The 25,552-nt window shown below is 35.1% G+C and overlaps 1 protein-coding gene across 1 annotated transcript in view; it reads right to left on the bottom strand.

The window, feature by feature from the left end:
* VWDE (von Willebrand factor D and EGF domains) overlaps positions 1-25,552 on the bottom strand; it is a 68,843-nt gene that overhangs the window by 2,705 nt on the left and 40,586 nt on the right. Inside the window, 15 exon segments of the mRNA XM_081800924.1 lie at positions 706-809; positions 3,508-3,603; positions 4,617-4,712; positions 4,814-4,909; positions 7,253-7,348; positions 8,589-8,684; positions 9,257-9,343; positions 10,363-10,458; positions 10,540-10,635; positions 14,959-15,099; positions 19,205-19,424; positions 20,272-20,522; positions 22,690-22,804; positions 24,399-24,503; positions 24,628-24,783. Coding sequence (XP_081657050.1) covers positions 706-809; positions 3,508-3,603; positions 4,617-4,712; positions 4,814-4,909; positions 7,253-7,348; positions 8,589-8,684; positions 9,257-9,343; positions 10,363-10,458; positions 10,540-10,635; positions 14,959-15,099; positions 19,205-19,424; positions 20,272-20,522; positions 22,690-22,804; positions 24,399-24,503; positions 24,628-24,783 — 1,851 coding nt within the window.

The raw sequence follows: 25,552 nt of genomic DNA, 5'->3' as shown, positions 1-25,552 counted from the left end.
CATTTATTTATTTGTCAGAGAGAGAGAAAGAGCACATAAGCAGGGGGAGCAGCAGAGGGAGAGGGAGAGGCAGATTCCCACTGAGCAGGGAGCCCGATGTGGGGCTCCATCCCAGGACCCTGGGACCACGACCTGAGCCGAAGGCAGACGCTTAACCGACTGAGCCCCCCAGGTGTCCCTGAAATGGCCTTTAATGGGGAGCAAGTAAGAGAAAGAAATACTGTCTGGGAAAAGAATGAGGATAGACAAGGTTTTAGGGGCACCCAACCCATCCTCAAATCGATGAAGCCCTGGATTTAAAAGTGGTGGATTTAAAAAAAAAAAAAAATGGGGGGAGGGGTGAAGGTAGCCTTTTTATCTAGCATTTGACCAAAATATAAATTAGCGGTATCTTAAGTTCATATTGGGGGAAATTTGTTCTCTTTCAGCTCCAGTGCCATGAAACAGAATATTACACTTGACAGTCATATCTAAACATTAAAATTCCTTAAGTACACATCAAATTTTGAATATTAAGATAACCCTATCATGACACGAAAATGATACTATTTTTAGTTTCAGAGGCAGACAGTAAATCCTTGCATGTTTCTTTATTTGGAAAAAAAGTAAACATTAACAGATAGGTGTCAATTGCTAAGCAGAATATCTGAGTAGACAGCAGATGTCCATATCTAATATTTATTTTCTGTTTAAAATTTAAAGTACCTGTACTTTCTTTTCACATTTGACTCCAGAATATCCACCGCGACAAGAGCACATATTGGGAAATACACATCTGCCTCCATAAAGACACTTTTGTTTGCAAATTGCTGCAATACACAAATTTTTACCATTACCATCCTTTGACACAAATGCTTGTGAAATATTCTATTCTGGTGGTCTGAAGCCATTCAGCAACTCAACTATAAAACAGTCGTAAGATTTTATGAATGACCAACTACACTCCCATCCTTGTGTGGCCAGAGCACACACACACATACTCATACACATAAATAAACAAAACAGCCAGAATTCAACACATCAGTTTCACAATTCTTTAAAGATATTATTAAAGCAAACAGAATTTCCATTGGCTACATTTTAAACATTCGGTATAGGTTTTTGTTTTCTTTAGAGAGAAGATTCAAATTAGTAACATAAAATAACATTCATAATTTGCTTTTTGATAATTTAGCAAACATTTAAAAAAAACAATTCAGTACCAGCCAGTGTACGGAAAAATTGACAATTTAATATACTATCATTGGAAGTTTAATGTGAAACAACTGTATTAGAAACTTCCTAAGAATTTTTAAACAAGCAATTTCTTCCTTAAAAAATCTCTTCTCAGGAAACTTAAAAATACCTATATCTATCTCAATATACCTCAATATCGATCTATTTATCTATCATCTATCTACCTATATTATCATCTATCCAACTACCCACTTACAGAGAGAAAATGCTTGTTAGAGTAATAACATAAATGACTACAATGTTCAACATAAAGGCAAAAATCTAGTGAATTATTTATCTATCTATCTAAATTATGTTATATTTAAAATTATGTTATATATATATTATGGAACTTACTATTTCATTCAAAATTATGTTTTGAAGGACGTGGAAAATGCTTTAAGTAATACTGAGTGAAAATAAGCATAATATAAAATTACATACAATACAGTTATTTTTCATGGGAGAGGTATCTACTTCCATAGCTCATAAGGAAAGCTTGTGAACTCAAGAATAATATTCACTTTGGTATAAGTGCAACATTAAGGGTTGTTGGGTATGGTTGGGCAGGTGTTGTAATGCACAAAGCTCCACAGTAAGGAAGAACTTTTCACATCACAGACATCATAGATTTGAATATTTGTTACAATGACTTTCCAGCAGATGGCAATAAGACATCTTGTTCAAAAAACGTCAATATTTAGAATTTCTGGACAGTTGGAAATAAAGCATTTTGGGGAAGGGGACTTTGAAAACTTCATATAGAAGTGCTGCAAGGTGCACAATTAGAGAGCATATTGTGATGCTGCAGAGTACTTCAACCCACACTCACTGGGGCACCTTCCCACACTAAATGTGCTTTTAACATCTCTTCATTCTCTCTCGTGTCCACATAGACCTCTCTCTAGAATAAGAAGCCCAAACTGAGGGTGATAGCTCTTTTTTCTAGCAGTTTATCACATCTAACTTCCAATAAGAATTATTGATTTTTTTTTTTTTTTAAAGATTTTATTTATTTATTTGAGAGAGAGAATGAGAGAGAGAGAGCATGAGAGGGGGGAGGGTCAGAGGGAGAAGCAGACTCCCCGCCGAGCAGGGAGCCCGATGTGGGACTCGATCCTGGGACTCCAGGATCATGACCTGAGCCGAAGGCAGTCGCTTAACCAACTGAGCCACCCAGGCGCCCAAGAATTATTGATTTTTGAGCAGATATTTCTTAAGCAGTCAGTAGCACTCAGTGAATTCTTTGATAATATTTTCTTAGGATGAAAAATGTATAAATTATAATAACAGTTACTAATAAAGTCAAAGAGTCATGGGAGTTATATGCAGAATCTCTGATACATGGAAACAAATGTGGTTCATAAAACATCAAAAAACAGGGCAGGGATTTCTAATAAAAATGCATGATCATTTTGCAACTGTATGTTTTCAGTTTACAAAGCACTTGGATCACCAGTTTTGAAATGATGTAACTACTGATCATTTGTAAATATTTTGGGGAGATTTCCAGTTTTTCCCATTGAGTTAATCTTTGTTACCATTTTAACATGTTATTTCAAGGTTTCATAAATTTCCAAATTACATACAATTTGATTTTTCTGAATACCCTGAGACCTCATCTATGTAATATGTATGACTAACACTAAGGGAAATATATTAACACATTAAAGTCATAATAGGAATTAGTTCTAGGTGGTGGAATCTGGGACAATTTAGTTTTTAAAACTTTTTAATATAGTTTATGATTTTCATGATTGATACATATTTTTCTCTTAATATGAAAAAAATATTGAAAGTGTATATTAAAAACCTTCTTCAGCACACCTGAGAGAACTTCAAAAGCAACGCACAGATCATAATTAGGAGTTAACTGTGTCACATAAAATTTTAATATATTTTGCCATATTTTCTTTTTTTTTTTAAGATTTTATTTATTTATTTATTTGAGAGAGTGAGAGTGAGAGAGAGCATGAGAGGGGAGAGGGTCAGAGGGAGAAGCAGACTCCCCACCGAGCAGGGAGCCCGATGTGGGACTCGATCCTGGGACTCCAGGATCACGACCTGAGCTGAAGGCAGTTGCTTAACCAACTGAGCCACCCAGGTGCCCATGTTTTCTTCTTTTAAATGGGTATAACAATAAGATTTCTTTTATTTCTAAAGCCTTTTTTTGAATGGGTCGGCATGCTGGGATTTGTTTTTTTTCTATGATTTCTTCTCACACTATACTTTGTTTGATGATTATAACAAATTCAGGTTCAGAACACAGAGTAACAAATTTTGTAGGCTTACGTATTTGACACTGCACTCCTTCCCATGTGGTAGGACAATGGCATATACTGGGAGCAATGCATTCACCACCATTTTTACATTTCTGAAAGCAGATAGCTGCAAACAGAAATATAAACAAGTTAAAAATTTAATTTGCTAGTCAAATACTCATGAATAAACCACAAAAAATTTCACCAAAGAAAAAAAAAAGAGAACCAGTTAAAATTTAATGATTTAAAGGAGCTTTTCCCTTAACATTTTATCAAGAACATTTTTCAGTGTCACTACTGGTCCCTGAATAAGGCAATTTTAATGGTTATATTAACATTCCACTGATCGAATGCGTTGAGATTTAACTTTCCCTCAATTGTTGGACATTTACGTTGCTTATTTTTTCACTTTGACCAATACATTATAATAGCTGGTACTTTTATTTATTTATTTATTTATTTATTTATTTATTTATTTATTTTAAAGATTTTATTTATTTGAGACAGAGAGAATGAGAGAGAGAGAAAGCACATGAGAGGGGGGAGGGTCAGAGGGAGAAGCAGGCTCCCCGCCGAGCAGGGAGCCCGATGCGGGACTCGATCCCGGGACTCCAGGATCATGACCTGAGCCGAAGGCAGTCGCTTAACCAACTGAGCCACCCAGGCGCCCCAATAGCTGGTACTTTTAAATGATAATTTATAAAAAGGAAAAAAAAATTAAACATTTGAATGAGGAGAGCTGCTATCACCTCAAAACCTAGCCAAACTTGAAAGCAGTGGTACCCCACCTTGGAAGGTTCTGAATTGGTTGGTCTGAGACGGGGTCAAGGAATCAGTAATTATTTACACCTTCTCCTGCCCTCTACTTAAGACAAGGAGACAGGACTTAAAGACTTGTCATTTATCCTGGCAATTCTAGTGGACAGACTGGAAATACAGAACATCCTCTTTTCCCGCTAACCTGAAAGAATGAATTTAGAGCCCTTGGCATTTTACTCTTTCAAAAAGCGATCCCCTAACGTAGGAACAAAGAAGCAAAAACAAAGACAAAACACAACAAAAACAAGGCAAATGCTCTTTGTGGTAAATTCTGCTTTATGTTCTTATGAGGCTTTAACATTTTAAGAGTGTTCCTCTTACCTGTATTGCATTGTTTCCCTCTCCAACCAGAAGGACAAGAGCAAACGTTTGGTCGAATGCATTTTCCTCCATTCATGCACATGGGATCACAGATACCTTCAGGGAAAGGGATTAAACAGCCCTCAAATAGCAATACTTTTGCTATTTCATGTGTTTGCTTTACCTGTGCTTGGTGAATACATTCAGTGGTGTCTTACTTTTTTGGCATCTCCTACCGGTGTATCCTTCATGACAGGTGCACACATTATTTCTCATGCAGCGGCCGCCATTCTTACAGGGAGGGTGACAGATAGCTAAAAGAACACATGGCAGCAATCTGTGAATATTACATCTCCGATTATTATATATTACATATTGCCTCATGTGCTTGTTATCTATGAGGCCATAAGGCAGAGAAATGTGCTATTAAAAGATCACAACTGCAAATCATTAAAACCATCCTTTCTAAATCATAAAATCCAATGCTCATAGCTTTAAGCAACCAGTGGATTAGCACAATTTGAAACGTATTGATGAAGTGTTCATAACAAACAGCATCTTTGGTATTATAGTGCTTAAATTATGAACCTGATCTTGTATTTCACTGTTCTTGGAAGTAAAGAGTGAAATGATCGGGGCAGAACCAAGAAAATAAGTCAAACCCTGGCTCAAAATAAGAAATGCATCTATTCCTGTGGAAATTAGAAAAATCTCAACAATCTGTCACATGATTTTTGGAAAATAATTTTAAGTTGACTTTTGAATACCTACTGAGGTCATAAAGGCAGAGCTTTGTATGTGACTTATTTCTGTGAATGCTTAGTGAAAAGTCCTTTTAACAGTAATTCCTTGGCTTTGTTAGGACTATTTATTGGATAACCTTGACTATGTTGTACTAGTATCTTCTGTGTATATGATTCTGCTCCATGGAATTCAAAAGTTAATATTTATTATCTTTTATGAGAGGATTTTTATTGCTTCGTGTTTCTTCCAGAAATGACAAATAAATGCCTTTATTTAAAAAAAATGATAAGCAAACCTGCCTGGAAATTTTAAATCTTATTTTTTCCCTAAATGATAATAAAGATCATGTTATTATTTCTTCTGCATCTTCTGCAGCATGTCTTAAAGACCACTGTACTGGGGCACCTGGGGGGCTCAGTTGGTCAAGTGCCTGACTCTTGATTTGAGTCATGATCTCTGGTCATGATCTCAAGGTCGTGAGATCAAGCCCTGCATTACGCTCTGCACTGGGCATGGAGTCTGCTTAAGATTCTCTCTCTCCCTCTACTTCTGCCCTTCTCCTCCTCAAAAAAAAAAAAAAAAAACAACTAAAAAACCAATTGTACTATTATTTATGGTAGCTAGCCATGCACTTACAGTATTATGTCTCACTTGCCCCTTACATCAACTGTCTAGTTCAAACCTGAAAGTCAGGAAGTCTGATCCTGGAGACTTTAAGTAAATTCCAAAATCCATGCTAGCTAGAAGTTTTAGAGGCCACCTAACTCCAAAACCTGCCAACATGACATATGTTCAACAGATAAATTTTAGTTTAATACTTAGTAATTTAGAGATTTCCTCCTTTCCCGGTTATTTGGTTGGCATATAAATTTTGGAGAAGTTTTCTCACTGTATCTTGCATCTACTGCAAGGAGCATGAGAGTTATCAGCTTTTTAATTCACTCTTACATTCTTGGTCAAAACTACACCTACAGCTCATAAATATGGATTTAGACGTAGTTGCTTGGCTTTCAAGGTTTGCCTTAACTTAGTCTTTTCTTCTTCCCATTTCACAAACTGGCTCCTTAAAGGAAATCTTAATTAGAAAAACTCATTTGCTATGCCTGTGTAGCTAGTACTTCAGCGATGGTTTCTTCTCTAGCTCAAGTGCAACCTAAGAATCCTAGCCAACCTCCAAATAAAAGAAATGAAATCACATCAAAGTATAACATGGCAAGGAAAGTATACGTTTTAGGAATTAAATTATGACAGGTTCTGACATGTTTCTACTAAAAATCTACTCTGCATTTTGCATAAACTCAAAGATATGAAGATGTAGAAAATACATTTTAAATTTCATTTATTGACATTCATTCATGCCTACACTGTCAGCCTCAGGACATGCTCATTATTCTGAAAAAAACTGTAGGTTTACTATACCAGGGCAAATGTTAAAATAGCAGGCCACAAAGGGAGAAATGATGCGTCTTTCTGTGCCCATATCACCTTGCACAGTGCTGTGCATAGCTAGCTTTTCATAAATGTTTAATAAAACTAAAGTTGAAAGATCATAATAGTGGACCTTAGATTGGCCATTAATCAAACATTTTTGCTGCGAGGGCCATAAAAATGACACCACTACACACAACAGACTGCAAGAGAACTTTGCTTATTTGGTTCATCCCTTGATCCTACAAAACTACGCAGACAAGTGCCAAGGTCAGGAGCCGAATATATGTTGAATAAATACAAATATTTTACATAATAACTCACATACATTTCCAAGATCTGGTCATTTGGTGACCACAATGGCAACATCACAAGAAATAGAGAAGAAAAAATAGCATCTTCCCCTTTGAGACTTGTCTTATGCTTACTCTGAGTTCTGTTTATGCCTTTCCCTTTTTATTTAGAAAGAAAGAAAGAATAATTACCATTCTGACACTGTGCACCAAAGAATCCATTTGGACAGAGGCAAGTGTTTGGCTTATTACAGGAACCACCATTGAGGCAAATGGGATCACACAAAGCTAATGAACGGCAGGGGAAAGAGAGACCATAAAAGTTTTGTTATTTAAAAAACGAAAGCTGCACTGAAGTACAAAATGGTGCATAATGAAATATTTTATTTTTACTGCAAGTAAAACCCATAACCCATAATTAATTTGACTTTGCCAAACATAAGAGGAATGAAATAACTGGATAATAGCTTTGAAAGTCTGTTCATTAAGTTTACAAATAATACCAAGCTAAGAATATGGAGGTTATGATTAGAATTCAGAATGCCCTCTGTAAGCTGAAAAAATGATGGGAAACTAGAAGACATTTCAACAGCACTAACTGGATGGTCTGTAATCTGCTCAAATACATGGGGCCACATGTGTACCTCTTTAAGTCTCCTTCCTCATTCAAATAGAAACACTGCACTCAAGTCCTAGCATGCTCAGAAGCATTCTCTGTTTTTGCTTCTTTACCTTTGTTCCACTTTGAGAGGTACCCCCAGTTCCATTTTGCAACCCAGACTTTACCCATCCTCCAAAGCCTACCTCAATACTATTTTCTTCCAAACTGTATTTGCCAGACTGAATTTCTGTCTTCTCTGCTTCCAAGAACTGTGTGTTAATTACATTACTTATTATAATCCAACTTGTATCATAGTCTTTTTGAATAACTGTATCCTGTGTCTCCTTCACTAATGTGCTATTTGAAGTCATGGGAAAAATCAAACTGATCTTTGCTTCCCCTTGCATCATGCTTCACACATAGTTGGCAAGCTATAAGCATTAAGTTAAATTTATGTTGAGAAAAGTCATTAGATCACAATGGATTAGATTATACATAGATAACTGCAAACATGCTGGCAAAGAAGTGAGCCTGATATTGTGGTAAAGAAACAGAATAATGGGATGGTGTCCCTTAATTGCTTGAATGTTTCATGAAACAGAATGTCTGTGTTGTGATAAAAAACTTGAAAGAGATCTAGGAGATGTAACACAGATTTGTTTCTCTCCACTATAAAGCAAGTGGATGATGGAAATATAAAGGCAAAAAGAAAAAAAAAAAAGGACTGGTTGGGCCTGGATAGCAGTAAAGCTGAAATACTCTCTATTGTCTGATACAAGAAGAAAAAGAATCAAAAGACAGGGTTTTAATAAAACTTCATACCAATCTTGTCAGATTAGCTTTATGCTTTGGGGTGCTGATCTTTAGGATATTGGTGCACCTTAAATTTGCTTTAACTGTATTCAATGAATGTATTTCTGATTTTACCTGTACCACAAGTAGGTCCATACCAGCCAGGCTTGCACTGGCAAGTATCTGGTGTAAGACATTCACCTCCATTTTCACAGTGCCTGTTACAAACCACTAAGGTTGTAGAATAAAAATAAAAGCAAGGTAGATTAGGCTTGGAACCAGCCATATTATTGGCTATTACCTAGCTAGCTCGTAACTGCCAATCACAACCTCTGATGAATAAGATCAGAGAGAAAAATAAAAATAACTTATTCTTTGGCTTTAAATGGTCTCTGATTCTCACATTCAGCTATTTTTTGCTAATAGAGTTGGGGAAGGAAGAAAATCATTGAGCTGGATGGCAAACAAGAGTTGGCTATTCCAGAAAATTGTTAGTTACTAATGAAAATAATCATAGATATAAATTAAACAAGATAAACATATGCAAATCAACCAACTGGAATTCTTATTATCTCAAAGAAATGGTCACGGATAGGGTCAAGAAGAGAGTTGCTTCTAAGAACAAACTTCTTTACCTTAGTACTGGCACCCAGGGCTCCCGGTGGCATGCAGAATGGGGACTGTCAGAACAAATCATGAATGCATGTCCTTTAACTAGGCTTTGGGTTTACCTTAGTATTAAAGCCATCAACTATTCAAAGCAGCAGTTTCCTTACATTAGGCTGCAAGAGAGTTTTGCTTACTTGTTTCACACCTTGGTCCTATAAAACCATAAGGACAAGTGCAGAGATTTCCAGCCAGGCAGGTGCCACCAGGTGGACGACAGTGTTCTGCAGACACAGACTATGTTATTAAGTCAGCTCTGAATCAGGAAAAGGTCAGTTCATATTTATGAATCACAGCCACAAGAAACTTCCTTGTAAGAACAATTTATAATAAACTCAGTTCTCTTTTACTATGAAATTTAGTTCTGTGGGATTGACTATGTAAGTTTATATTCTAAAAACACCAACAAACCATCAGCATGTTTTGGTTTATAAAGCTTTTGGTTAGCTGGATGGAAATACATCATCTTGGGGTTCTTCTGAGAAGTGAGGCTTGGACTTACACATTCCTGCCCTAGAAATGGACTACTCCTGTATTTCCACAATTATTTTCATATGCTATCGATATTGAGTGTTTCTCTTAGTTCACTCTGGATTTACTTTAATTTGTTAATTTGTAACTTGCCTTGTCATGAAAGTATTTAGTGTGGCTCTTAGTTTATTGTAATTATTTGTACCACCTATCAAAGTATACTCTTTAAAATATTAAAAATAATGAATGTGTTCTTTTAAAATATTATCCATTTTTAAAATGCCATTTCATAAACTCTCCTCTTAAGATTTCAACCAAAATAATAAAATTATATGGCTATAGACATGTTTTGAAATTCACTTGCTAGGATTCTTTTTACTACCTAATATCTTCTAATTATTTGGTATTCAGCACTTTCTTGGAGTCATGTTTGACAAGTCATTCAATAATCAGGTGTCCTTTGCTTGAAACTAAAATACATGTAGGGATATGGTACCTTATAACTAAACCTCAAAAATACTACTTCCGAAGACAATTTTACCAAGGACAAATAAGCTTTACTTTCTGGATGTCTAATTTTAGAAATTTAAGTTTTTAGAAGCTTGAAATATATTATTTTTAATAAACATTAAAAAGCTTAGACTTCCCCGCCAGCATTAATGACTATATATTAGTACAGACACAGTAAAACTGAATTATCTTTAAAAGAAAAGCTTTAAAGAAAATAGTGTTATTTTGCTTCTTTTATTTGATTTTTAATTTGAATTATCACCTTCATCACAGGTTGCTCCACCATGCCCTGGGGGACATTCACAAACGTTAGGCTTAATACATTTCCCATGGTTTTTGCAATCAGGATGACATACAGCTGTATAAAATAAAGTGCATGTTTTAGAAATGTCAATTATCAATTAAATTCTTTATGCAAACTAGCGAGTGCTATACCTACCAGTTTGGCAGTTAGAACCAATGTAGCCAGGTTTACATTTGCATATATTTGGGGCAACACATTCCCTGCTTTTTCCACATGGGTGTCTACAAATGGCTGCAAAAATCAAGGAAAAAAGGCTGAATTGTTGATACAATATATACATGTTGCCCATAGACTTACTTATAAGAAAAGTCATATTCTCTGAAATTGGAAAATTTTGAGGCTGCTTATTGAACACTAACCACTGCATTTATCTATAAAATTATTTTTTCCTCTTGTATTTGTTTTACTACTAGAATGACTGAGAAACATGACTAATACAGTCAGAAAGAAGTACCATATGTGGTAATTACTCCCAAAGCCTGATGTTGAAGGTGGCTGCTAGTCATAAATGGGATTACAGTCTTTTTTCAGAGGTCAGTAAAGTTTCAGATGCTAATCAGATAAATGCTGGTAAATGGCAGGAATAATCAGAATTTCAAAGAGCAAGATGCTAGGAACACATCATAAATTTATAGGTTCGTATTCCTTAAGCTTCTTTAACTACCTGATATATTCTATTAGGCATTTAACATTTTTCTGAGGTAACCGAAATGTATGTGATTGTTTTGTTTATTAATAATATGGAGTTTATATTACAAACATTTAAGTATTGAAAGTTGTTATTATTATCACTATTCCTATAAAAAAACCAAAAACAAACAAACAGAAAAAAGTACCTCTCACTAATACTGAGAACAAAGAAATACACACCCCAATAGCTCTATTACTTAAGTTAATCTCAAATCAAAACACAAATAACACAAAACAAAGTAACAAAATACCAACAACACGAAATAGCTTCTGCAGTATCAAAACCAAAAATTTGATCTGCATCAAAGAAAACAATACTGATAATCGTGAAAAGAAGTAAACGTTCCTTTCAAAATTAAAGTGATGCCCAACTTGTTTTATTCTCAAGAGCTGGAGGAATTACAGAGAAACCTAGTTTATGAAAATAAGTGAATACACCAGAATTAGTAATTTAAAGTGTTAAATGCCCACTGTGAGCTGAAAAGAACCCAGACCACAATGTTATTCACATCCTTATTTTATCTCTTTAGTTGCTTAATACTAGGCAAGTCAGTTAGCCCTCTAAGGCTCTGCTTTCCTATCTGGATAATGAGAAAAATAACACTAAATATGTGGAGTCTTTATGGATTATATGACATAATTGATAAAGAGTGTTTCTATAGACCTTGGAACACAGTAGGTACTCAAAAACCTGTTTATAATATATTATATAGTTATGGTACTATTTGACATTATTTTTAAAAATAACTCAGGAACACCCATGTTAATTATTTTTTGAAGTATGAAGAGGATATACACAAATAATAAATAAATACAATGAATAGAAATTGGTGAACTAAATGGAGTAAATAGAAATTAATAAGTAGAAAAGCATCTCTTTTTAATTACTTAAATGTGAACTAAATAGTTTTCTTTGCATCTTCTGAAGAGTTTTCATACTACCTCTGCAATTGATACCATCTCCATAATATCCAAACGGGCAGCGTCCACATCGGAAGTGACCATCTGTGGTTGGCACACAAGAAACACCAAGAAAACAACGTGATTCAGCACAAGTTGATATTTTGGTCCATCCAGGCTTTTCCGGTAAAATAGTGATGACTCTGGTAACTGATGAGACAAACCCATCCTTATACTGTGTGAAACCTTGGGCAGACCTGTTAATTTGAGAATTATGCCCTCCTGCCTCTGTTTGGATGGTGCTCTGTATAATATCTTTTACTTCACCATGGGAACTGTTTGGGTTAATGCTTAAAAAACTATGGTTGTTCATGGACACTCCCAATTCCTCCAGACTGAGATTTGTACTGATAGTATGATCCGCCTGTTCAAAACCTGATATCTGATGGGAAATAATGTTCTTTGAATTATTCATTTGAGTTGTAACTGATTCTAATGAGAAGTGCGAGATGTTGCTCGTTGTGTCCAAGAACTTTTTGATAGTAGCAGGACTGTGGGTAAAGTTTGCACCGGATGGTGAATGATTTGTTGATGGTGGCTGAAATTTTATATCTAAAGAACCAAAAAGGAAAAAGAAATGTCAGTCAATAACATTTATTAATATTCTGCTCTTTCCACAGTATTTAACATTAAGTAATTCATTCCTTCATCTAATGTCTATCACAGTTATACCATTATACTAGGAGCTGTGCAGTAGTAAGAAGTCCTCATACAGTTCCTGCCTTCAAGGAATTTATAGTCTATTTGGATATACCAGGTGCACAGAATGTTTTTTTTTTTTTAAAGATTTTATTTATTTATTCATGAGAGACAGAGAGAGAGAGAGAGAGGCAGAGGGAGAAGCAGGCTCCCAAGGAGCAGAGAGCCCGATGCGGGACTCGATCCCAGGACCCTGGGATCATGACCTGAGCTGAAGGCAGACGCTTAACCATCTGAGCCACCCAGGCGCCCGGTGCACAGAATGTTAAACAGTGTAAAAGTTAAAGAACAATAACTAATAATTTTATTAGGAGTTGGAAATAGCCAACAAACATTTATTGACCACTTTATACACTGAGGCTCAAAGCAAAGGAAATTGCTCGCATTTGTATTCCTGACATGTGAGCAATTCATAATAATAAACTGAAGCAAATTTTAAATTATACCAACATACTACATATAATTTTAAACTAAGAATTTGAAATCTCAATGAGATAAACATTTTTTTGGCAAAATATAAATAATTAAATTGAAGAAGAGATAGAGGAGTTGATACAACAACTGCAATGAAAGAAACAAAAATAATCTAAAGTCACCTCCAGATAATGATGCCAAGACAGATGATCTAATGGAAAAAAATTACCAAATTATCAAAGAAAGAATATTTTATAAAACTCTTGCAATACACAGAAAGAGATGAAAAGTTTTATAAACATTTGATCAAGTGGCATAATCCTATAGTCAATATCATTTATGAAAACACATAAGCATTTTAAATGAACTACTAGCAAATCAAATGCAGCAGTGTAGTTACAGACTACTACATTAGGATGAAACAGACTTGTATCTCTACTAATCGAATTACATTACATAATTTCGTTATGATATTAATAAAGAAAGCAATATAAAATAATGTTAAAAGGTAATTTGATACGATTTTCTGTCAAAAACATTCTGAAAAAGTTAGCCTAACGAAAGATTAACAGAAATTATAGCAAGTAATAAATGATGCTGAAAAACCATTTGATAAAATTTAAAAACCACTTCTAATTTAAAACTAAAGAGAACTCTGAGAAAGCAACAAATGGAAGGAAAATCCCTTAACTGGATGAAGGGTTTCTAGCAGAAACCTACCCTGATATCATACTTAATGGTGAAACATGAGAAGAATTTCCATTAAGACCATTAAGAAACAATTCCCTGACTACACACTTTGCACTGGAGGTCCTGGCCATTACAGTGAAGGCCCAAATTTGAAAGCTGGGACTGCAGTCAGACTGCTCAGGTTGAAATCTCCCTTCCTTTACAAACTCTATAAACCTGAAGAGAATACCTAACCCATCTATGCCTCTGTACAGATGAGTAACATCTGTAAAATGTAAATAATAACAGTTACTGTCTATAGCTATTGAGAGGATTGAATGTGATAGTATATAAATAATATTTGTCTACAGTGCTGGTATATCATAAATACAGACTAAATCATAATTATTATTATAATAAGAAAGTAAATAAGAGTAAGAGACAGACTCACTATTGGCAAGAGGTATTATCTATTTATAAAACCAAGAAAGAGAATCAACTATAAAAATAGTGTAAATAAGAGTGTTTAATAAGGCAACTGGATACATGAAAAAATCAAAATCCAGATAGCTTTCCTATACTGCAGTAATCGACAAAGATACCTTGCAAAATAAGTAAGTGCAGTGGTAATCTTGCAAGATGAATAGCTAATATTACAAAAGGCAAAAGCATAAAGAAAGCTAATGTAAAATGTGTAAGGTCTTTGTGAAGACAATCAGAATATTAATTGAATAAATCAAGAGTTATAAAGACAGCACTGTAGAAAAGAAAATGCCTTATGAAATAATGAGCTTCTTGTAACTTTTAGGGTTTGAGTTGATGTTGAATGACCTGGGAGTTACAAAATATAACTTTGAAAGGGTCACTTCCAATCATAAGCTTCTCTGGAATCACCTTAAATATCATTTGTTCATTATACAACATGCATCATTTTTCTAGAATATAAGCCAAAGGAGTCAATGGATTAGCAAGAAAAAGAATAATTTGTAAACTGCATTGTATTATCTTAGGTGATCTTTCTGAAAAGACAAATTCCTAAGGAATAAATATGTTGGTCTTCTGGAAAATAAAAGGGAGGTAAATTAAATTTTATCCTTAAATTTTAGCAAGACCATTACTTACTAGAAGCATTTCCATTTGTTGACTTAACACGCCTCTCTCTCTGTATGGCATTTTTACCATTCTCTTCCTTAGTTTCACTTTTATTAGAACTTGTAAGAACCATAGTATGTGTAGTAGATTCATGTAAAAACTATGTTTCAACTGTAATGTATGCATGAAAAACAGATTATACTATTATAAAACCAAAATACTGTGAATAAGAACATACAATAAAAATGTCACTTGGATTGAATTCTTCACAAATTTGATTACAGAGCTAGCTTAAATGTCTCCTCTTCAGCAAATCCTTGGGTTATGGACTGACTTGTGTCCCATCAAATTTATTTATGTTAAAACCCTAACTCTAAATGTGACTGTATTACCTTTAAGAAGGTAATTAAGGTTAAATGAAGTCATGAGTGGGGCCCTAATCCAATAGGACTAGTGTCCTTTTAAGAAGAGGAGGATGCATATGTGAGGACACAGTAAGAAGGGGGCCATCTGTCAGCCACGAAGAGAAGCCAGAAACCAACCCTGTTGGCACCTTGATCTTGAATTTCCAGCCTCCAGAACTCTGAGGAAACAAATTTCTGTTTTTTAGGTCACCCTACCTGTGTTATTCTGGTATGGCAGCCCGATGTGACTAACAGATGTTCCTATAGTCTCATACACACCCAACCAATTTCATCCATCTGTGTTCTCCCACAGAGTTTGGTCCTTGATACTGACTCATGTGTCTTTCCTCTTCTAGTTAGCAACCTCAAAAATAAGAACTGTGCTGTATTGACTTTTATGGTCAGTGACTCTGGTGCCTGCCATAAATAAGTATACAATACCAACAAGAAAAAAAATATTTTGTATTAACAAGCATCTTCCTAAAAACACAGATACCTCTGACAGAGTTAAGAAACTTATTAATCACGCATGTGTAATGGGACTTGGTTCAACTTGCTTTCCTCTTAAGTTCCACTTGATACAGGTTTTATTCAGGGACTGAGTCTCTGTTTGCAAAAGGCTGATCTTAGATCACTTTAGTGCACGGAGTGAAGGGTGTGATACTGTTGAGTATTTGGAATGGGGTATTGAGGGGGAAATGTGAGTGGCTGAGATAGTAGGGAATTCCCCTTACCAACCTGCCCTATGCTCCTCAAATCTATTACCTCTAGTGCTAGACTGGCCCACTCCAATCTGAAGCACAAAGTGACATATTTTTCATCAAAATGGAGTCTTATTCACTTAATGATACCAAAATATGGTTCTTTGATACTGTTTTCTATAATTAACTTCTCTCTTTTAAGCTTTTAAAAGGTTGATATCCTCCAATTTTTGTCTTCCTTTCCCTTAGTGTTCTCTTTGGGCAATTTCATCCATGACAGATGACCCTGTATCTTTCACTTAATCTTCCCTCCTGAGCTCCACTTGAAGTCACCTCAGTCTCCATGTATCCATACTGAATTCATTCTTTCCCTTCCCAAACCACTTCTTCCTTAGATGTCGTGTGTGTCGTGTGTCTTAGTCAGCTCAGCCTACCATAATGAAATACCACAGACTGAGTGTCCTAAACAACAGGAGTTTATTTTCCTACCATTCTGGAGGGTAGCAAGTTCAAGATCAAGATGCAGGCCCATTCGGTTCCTGGTGAGCATCTCTTCCTGGCCACCTTCTCCTGTATCCTCACGATTTACTGCATAGCAATGCAAATACCAATTCTACACACCCATTTGCCTAAACCGAGCACATGGAACTTAGTAATACTCTTTCCCTCTCCATGCTAATCCCAATCAGTGACCACAGACCATCTACTTGCTTCTTTAGTGTTTTTTTTCAACCACTACCTCCTCATCCAAGGTCAGAATATCTTCACGTCTTTCCTATTTATTTGTAATATTGCCTTACCTTTTCTTCCCACCTTCAGATTTGCACAGTTCCTTACCCATAAGTGGTCCATCCTCCATACTGCTCGAGTAGACTTCTCAGATGTAAATCATATTATGTTTCTCATGGTTTCTCAGTGATCTGGCCACTGGCTAGGTCTCTAGCTTTAACCATTGTAGCAGTCCCTCTTACCCTCTATATTTTAAGCATGCTTAATTATTCATAGTGCCCAAGTGTTCTGTGATGTTACAAGCCTCTCCACCTTTGTTCATGATGTTTCTTCTGCCTAGAAAGCTTTTCTCTCTCTTGACTGGATACATCAGAGTTAGCTGTAATGACACTTGCTTTTTAAAACTTTTCATTATCCCTCCAGGTAGATGTGATTCCCTGTGTAGTACTCCTACTATTCTCTCTAGGCACTTCTATCAACAGGCACAGAACACCATATTGAACTATGGTGACTACATGTCAGACCCCCCGGTATTACACTCAAACCTATTAGGTCAGAAGGCATGTATTATCTACTTTTGCACCCGCCACATCCTGCTTAGTGCATGACACTTAACGAATATATACTGAATGAATACATGAGTAAAGAGATAATAGAACTGTGAGATTTGGATTAATTAAATGGAGCAAAAAACATTTCAGAAAATAGGGACTTTTACCATGACATATTTTCCCATCACCATAAAATCCTTTTGGACATGCACCACAATGATAGGAGCCAAAGGTATTGAGACACTCTGCTCCTGGAAAGCAAGGCCTGGATTCACACTCATCAACATCTTCCTGGCAATTTTTGCCTAAACAAAATATAGATCGAGAGTTCAAATAATTTATTTTGAAAAACATTAGATGTCCCTTTAAGTGCTCATTATTTGATTTCTTTTACTTGAAGATATTTTACTTTTACTTTCCTAAAGATATCTTTACTTCTTTTACATTAAGGTATGTCCTACAAACTCCAGAAAAGCTGTCATATATTAAGAGGAATATACTAATTTTAAAATTTACAACAGAGTTAAACATAGTCATTAATTAGATTCTATTTAACATTAAACAAGACCCTGCAAGTACATAAGATTTTCCCTATAAAAAAGAAGACAAAAAGGCCATTAATATTTTAAGGCAAAAATTTTACCATATTACAGCTGCAATTTTTACTTTGTTAAAAAAACTCAGGAAATTTTAAAAAAGTTATGAGAATGGTTGCTTGCTCAGTTTAAGGACAACTTAGTGCAGTTATTGCATTAGCTGTGAAAATCCATGAAAATTTTATAGCGTGCTAGGAAAAGTTAGTCTTTCCTCAGTAAAATTTTTTGAGATCGTGTTGCTCCCTGAAATGTGTAAAAACTTATTTGAATGAATATATTCAGTCATTTACTCATTAGAGTAAAATCCATGAAACAATCAACATTTGAATTCTTTCAACTTTAGTCTGTAGCACAACAGTCCCAAATGATAAAATTTTTTATTTTATTTTATTTTAAGATTTTATTTATTTATTTGAGAGACTGAGCAGGAGGAGGGGCAGAAGGGGAGGAAGAAGGACAAGCCTACTCCTCGCGGAGCCCAGAGCCTATGCGGGGTTCTATCTCAAGACCCTGAGATCATGACCTGAGCTGAAATCAATAGTCGCACACTTAATTGACTGAGCCACCCAGGTGCCCCTAAAATTTTTATTTTAAAATGCCGAGAGAATTAGAAGACACCTAAATATCCTGCCTAGTTCCATTATAATGTTAAAATAGATGCCTTCAAGGAAAACATATCAGCTCAGTAATTGCATATTTACTTATTTAACATTTATATCTATTTAAATTGGAGGAAATATTGGTACGACTTATAAAAAGCCTTTGGAAATTAAAAGTTGTCATTCATATACTTAGTTGAGGTTTCTAGAATCAGATATTTTAGGATAATTAATGAGTTAGCAAATTCCATTTGATTTCAACTCTAACTTTATATCATGATCTTTTTAAGTGAATGAATTATCAACCTTTCTTAAATGATAATTTTTACATTTCCCATGGCAAATTTCTTCATTATTCCATATTATATTTCAATAGAACACATTTAAATATATTTCTACCTACCAAATTTAGACAGAAATGTTTAGGAACCTGCAAAATACAATATAGACATAGAATATTGCCATTAAAATTATAAAAATGGGCAAAATTGTAAGAGTATATGTAAGTAATATACCATAATAAAAGGATATGGGTAGCAAATATATTTGTGATGACTTACTAGGCTTTTTAAATGTATATTAAAATCTTTAGGACCATACACTTGCTTAAGTAATCTGTAGATTACTTGGAAAGCCAAAGAACTCTCCTTTCATCTGTTCACATACTAATTTCATTCGTGAAGAACCAAAACTTACCTTTGAGTTCAGGCGGACATACACAAGAATAACTGGGAAATCCACTAATACATCTGCCAAGGCCACAGGGGTTTGCATGGCACTCAGTGACATTCACTTCACAGAGACCCCCCTGAAAGCCAGGCAGGCAGACGCACAGGTACATTCCACTTCCTGGAGGGAATTTCCTATCTGACACACATGATCCACCATTCAAGCAATCACAAGACTTCACAGTCACCTCCAAAAGAAACAAAAAGTAAATGCCTTACTTTTCAATAAAATTAGCGTCAGTTTATGCCCCAGAAATTGTGATAGGCATGTATGTTTATGTGCAAGGAAGAGCAGATCACAAGTTTTGCAAAAAAAAAAAAAATATATATATATATATTTAATGTAAAAGAGTATTTTAAAAGATTTAATAAAGTAATTATGCCAACTTTCAAGAGCACAGCCAAAATATAAATGCTGGGGATAATTTTTAAAAATGTTACAAGATGATCAATCAATTTCTATAATGCATGCAGCACAAAAAATCCGTAAGGTGTAAAGCAGTTTGTCAGTCACCTGAGTTATCCCAAAATACAGAGAGTAAACAGTCATTTGAATTATGTGGTTAACATGACATAGTACACAATTGCACTTCATACCATTACTTCTGTATGAGTGTGTCCCAAATGTCGAGTGAATACAGTGCACAAAAAATAGTATTAATAGCTCAGGACTGATAATATCAAAAGAATGGTCAATAAAAAACGACTTTACTTGAAGGAAAAGGGTATAATTATCAATCTTAGGTTGAGCATAGGTCTTTCAGAGAGGCAGACATGAATGCATTCTTTAGCCTTATCATAGTTAAGTACAGGCGAAAATGACCTAGGAATTAGTCATTTAGCTCCGTGCTCTACACTTGAGATTCTCCCTAAGATTTTAAATTCTGACAAAAACAGCATTTTGGCAGTTTAGTTTTCCATGAAATGTTGAATAATTTAGTTCCTCCTTACAAATTAAGAATTATATTTCAAGTTTAAAATAGATACCAATATTGCTAATTAATTCAGTGGCATTTATGTAATGATAAATATTACCATAATTGTGACTCTCGTCTCAGCACTGCAGTCGTCGTTAAAACGTAAAGTGAATTGCTGTGGAGTTTGGGACTCTGTTTTCCATGTAAGAAGTCCTGTAGAGGAAACATTTGCTCCCTCAGGACCTGAGTCCAAGGCAAAATGGATGTCAGAACCTTCGGGATCCAAGGCCGTGAACTGGTACACAAAGTTCTCCCCCAAAAATGTCTGTAATTTGTCTTGAGGTATTTGAATCACTGGGGGTTGGTTGTCTGCCACAGAGAAAACATTTACTTTGTACTTGTGTAGGGAAAAAAAAAAAAAAAAAAAGGAAAAGTATGATACCGAGAACGACCGAGAACGCCCACGGGAACATTCTGATGAAGTTCAAACTCTGCTAACACTTCCATTACCTACCTTGGCTCTTTTTTTTTTTTTTTTACATTCAGAATAAATTCAGTTGCATTCTTAGAAAATGTAAAAGTAACTGACAGGTGCAAGACTTGAAACTTTGCTACTTTGAGAGTGTAAAAAGCACTTTGAACAGAGCATAAAATACATAAACACGTTTGCATTCCCCAAACTGAATGCCTCTCCTTTCCTATCTGAAATTACTTCTCGATGTTGACCAACTCAACTGCTTACTCTTTCACTCTCTCTTCTTCGTCCTCTACCCTTTCCAGCTTTACTTTCCTCCTCGACACCTTTTTTTCTTTATTTCTCCTTTATTCTCCATGACTGGACTGTTCATTTGACTCCCCTGACTTTTCCTCACTGTACCTGTCTCCCCAGTTGTAACTGGGGTCCATAGAGTCACGGCAATCCTCTGCTCCTCAGAGGTCTTCCCTGCTGCCAAACTCACTTGCTGGAATGCTGGTTATTTCAGAGGACAGAGAGGGCTCCCTTTGTGCTCAAGTAATGCTTTAAAACATCTTTTTATATTGTCACATTAAAAAATGTCCCCCTTCCTTGCCAACTGGCTTAACAGATAGAAAGAACAGCCTTTTTCACTGCACTGGGCACAAACACACTCCGCTTGCATCAACAAAGCACTGATGCCAAGAGAATGTAGTCCTGGCTCCCGTTCTGCCCTCATATATCTTTATACAATTTACTGATTTTAATTTCCTCACCCCTCAATATGAGAAACTTGGGACAGATGGTATTTCCAGACCCCGTGTATCCTTGAACACTGTAAATCTATGATGAGTCAGTTATACCCAAGCCATTAAAAACATAGACATCAATTCAGAAGTTATAGTGTGTTTCCCTTGTCTCCTGCACTAAATTCTTCTCCAAATTTTCATTGTTTTCCCATAACACCCCCATGAGTCTTGCACCTGAGCAATAAATCATCTGACAAATGGTTTAACACAGTCATGAAATTTGTATATACAGTAATATATATAGTGATGTTACAAAGCACAGTATAAATACAAGGTTTTATGACTCAGATAAAATTACATGGGGATGGGGGCAGGGAATAATTACATCTTGTTGTATTTTATGATGCCTGGTCTTTTGACTGAGGAAAGAGAATGAAGAAAATCTATGTGGAATTACATATAGCTGTACTTAAGGAAGTGAAAAAATTAGATGGTACATGACTATGATGTAGGGTGTTTTTTTCAGGTGGGACTAAGTATCCAGACATTATCTGGACCACTATTATATTCAAGGAGTCACAGAATACTGGGGTTGGAAGACTCTTTTTTTTTTAAAGATTTTATTTATTTATTTGAGAGAGAATGAGAGACAGAGAGCACGAGAGGGAAGAGGGCAGAGGGAGAAGCAGACCCCCCGCTGAGCAGGGAGCCCGATGCGGGACTCGATCCCGGGACTCCAGGACCATGACCTGAGCCGAAGGCAGTCGCCCAACCAACTGAGCCACCCAGGCGCCCGGGCTGGAAGACTCTTAATAGATTACTGAGTCCACATAATCTTACTTAACAGGTGATGAATGCATGGCCTCTGGAATTTAAATAGCTAAATGTCTTGTCACAAAACTAAAAAGAAGTAAGGCTAAGAATAGGATATAGAGCTTTGGTCTCAAAGTAATATTCTCTTTCCACCCACCAACCTTTACTAATGGACATTTTATGTACTTACATAGTACTTGAGAGCCCATTTTGTTAGTAGCTATTTGACTTGTACAAACTGTGTGTAACTGAATTAACCATTCCCATTTCTTCCATTAATAATTCACATTTGCTTTCAGTAACAAATATTAAAGTGAAAATCCCATACCCTATTGTAGTATAATTGTAGAAATTACATAAAATAACATTTCATCTTATATTATATTCAAGCAAAGTAGATCATGCAGTTAGGAAAGATACTAAATTAAACACAGTGTTCATCTTTTATGTAACTCATGGTTTAAAATCACTTAAAAATATCTTGTAGAGAAAATATTTGGATTAATAAAGACTAACTTACTTTCTAAAAATGACCAAGTAAATTTTGAAATTTTTGGTCTACAAATCAAACAAGGGCTGGTAGTATTTTTCTCTCCTTCAATGTAGCAGAGTCCATCAATAATGCAAACATTTTCCTAACAGAAATTTTAAAAAGAGAAAAACAATTAAGATGTCGTTATAGTTAGTGTTTAGGAAAAAAATGTATATAGAAAGCTAGCACCATATATGTTGGTGATTCCAGTGAAAGCATATTATAAATCTGTTTTGGTTAGGAAACATTTCTTCATGTGTCCTAATCATAAATGTATGTTAGAAAACAGATCATTTCCTTTTTGTGTAAATGCCTGTGGAACTGACCAATATGGAGGGAATAAGAAAATACATACAGCTTTATCTCTGTGTAGAATTATAGCTTATAAATAACATGGAACAAAACCTGTCTTTTCTTCTTTATTGTTTGTTTGTTTTGTTTTGTTTTACTGCTAACTCAGGCTGGAAATACTCTATTAATAAAGACATGAAACAATTTTTCCCCTGCTCATCTTACAGAAACACATTAGTTTGTAGCTATTTTCCCTTGCTCTAGGAGACCACTATGTCCTCTGAACATGGTGAAACTGAACCAGAACCATGATGTAATTATCCATACTTGACAATGGTTATCCTTATACAAAATAGTAGAAAGAGAGGTTGATCTGCAAAGCAATAATGTTAAATGTAGTAATCATTTTCAACCTGGGAAGAAGACCAAATTTTGTTCAGCATATATAAACTTTGCCCAAATCTCCTCTAATGTCACTTAGGACAGGACACAAAAATAAGAACAGAATAGCCCCAACAATATAAAACAATTGTGAATTATAACATTTTAAAAGTACTTAATGTAAGACATGTGGAAATGGAATATTTAGGGGAAAGTAAAAATCAAACAACATTTCAGAAACAGAAACTTCTTATTGATATGATCTAATTGCTAATCTCAAAGGAAGAAAGATTTAAAATTTAAAATAATAATACTTTAAATTTTTATCTACAAAAATACTATTTGATATTCTTCTCAGTTTTGAAGAGCCAAGTAATATTAGATCCATGGTATCTATTACGTCAGCCAACTGGCATGTGAGAAAGATCTGTTGATAAACCCAACAGACTGGACCTCAATGAAGAAGGTGTGGCTGTGAGGATTCAGCCCTGGTTGGGCCGTTCTGTAATCTCTCCAGTGGTAGAGATTTGCAAGAATTAATGAACTCAGTTGCCACAAAAAAAAAACAAAAAACAACAACAAAAACAAAAAAAAACCCTCCTTGTAAAAGTGCTAGCCTTATATATTTTACAAGCTCCATCCAAATGCATGCCCCTAGTTACAAAGAAGATTGGGTAACTGTGGTAACTGACATGTTACTGGAAAATCATTATTACTATTTAAAAAGGAATATATGTAGGAGTTAAAAATCAATCTGAACCTCCTTTTTTGAATTTTTTTTTTAAGAAATAAACAACCTGCCACTTCAAAACATAAAAGGTAGAAACCTTCTCCTTGCCATTTCAACAAGAGTTAAGGGGGAGTAACAATTTTAGTTAACTGTATATAAACTTGAGAAAGGCTTTTCTCTATTAGTATTTCTGATATGAAGGTGAAAAAACTAATATGCCATTAATATGCCAATAGCATGGGAAATGAAAATACCTAGCATGTAAATGTGAAAATAAGTGAAAAAAATTACATACCTTTATAGTGCACAAGTCCTTCCCATTGAGACCACAAACTTGACAAGCTCCATCATATATGATCATTATTTTGGGATTACTGAACCTATAACCATCATTAGATACCTATAAGATGTAGTTTTATAATAAGATAATTTATTCTAAATGTAGCTTCATAAATTCATTATGAAATTTTAATATATAAATATTTACTTTGTTTATAAATATGAGAATATCTTTTCTTTTTTACCTTTAATTGCCACTTTACGATTGGTTTCTCCCCCATCAGATTCATGGTATCAGACTGTTGAACATCAGGGGGCAGCTGACAATCAATAGTTCTGCTATTTTCAAAAACAGGATGCGTGTAGACAGCTTTTCCAAGGACCCATTTACTGTTATTATACTAAAGGCATAATGAGAAGGCAATTAACTTCTGTCTAATTATGGAAATTCCTTGCTAGTAAATTACATATCATCAAAATATAAATTTTAAAATGCATGCCTGGTATATGGAATATATAATGAAGTAATAAAAGTGACATCAACATTGAATTTTATCCAGAATAATGAAAACCATACACACTTTAATTTGATGTAAACTGCTTCTAATGCCTCATGCATTCCTTGTGGGTTCAAATCAAAGAAGTTACCAATATTGGTCATATATAATGAATCACTATGTAATGAGTTTTATAACAAGAGGAAACACATTTGACTATGTAGTTGACACACAGTGGATTGATTTCCTGCCCAGAAACTCATTTCTCCTGCAAAAGCTCCTAACCTTCTACTTCAACTTGAAATTGCTCTTTCTGTCTGGTTCCCAGAACCCTCTTATGTTCTTATATGACCCATCTTCCTGACTACAGGTAACTGCTCCGGAGGTGGATCTAAGCTGAGCCCATGCTTTGATTACTTGGACTATTTTAACTTTGTACCAGAGAGCACGTTGGGCCAGTCTGCTTCTGGTGGCTTGAGGTGAAAGACACAAAGTTATGGAGCTGTGGGTGGCTATGTTTTTCACTATGTGGAGAAAGCTAGTATCTAGTAAAAGGGAAAAATGAAGCCCAGAGAAAAAAAGAACTGAGACAGATAAACACACACACATACAAAACGCAGACATATTGAGTTTTCATGTGTTCAAGTCCCAAGTTCAAGTTATTCCTGAGAAT

This window comes from Leptonychotes weddellii, chromosome 12 (genome assembly GCF_054177405.1).
Source record: "Leptonychotes weddellii isolate Sample4059 chromosome 12, ASM5417740v2, whole genome shotgun sequence".
NCBI lineage: Eukaryota > Metazoa > Chordata > Mammalia > Carnivora > Phocidae > Leptonychotes > Leptonychotes weddellii.
Note: the sequence above shows the minus strand (reverse complement) of the source record. Positions and strands in the feature narration are given on the sequence as shown.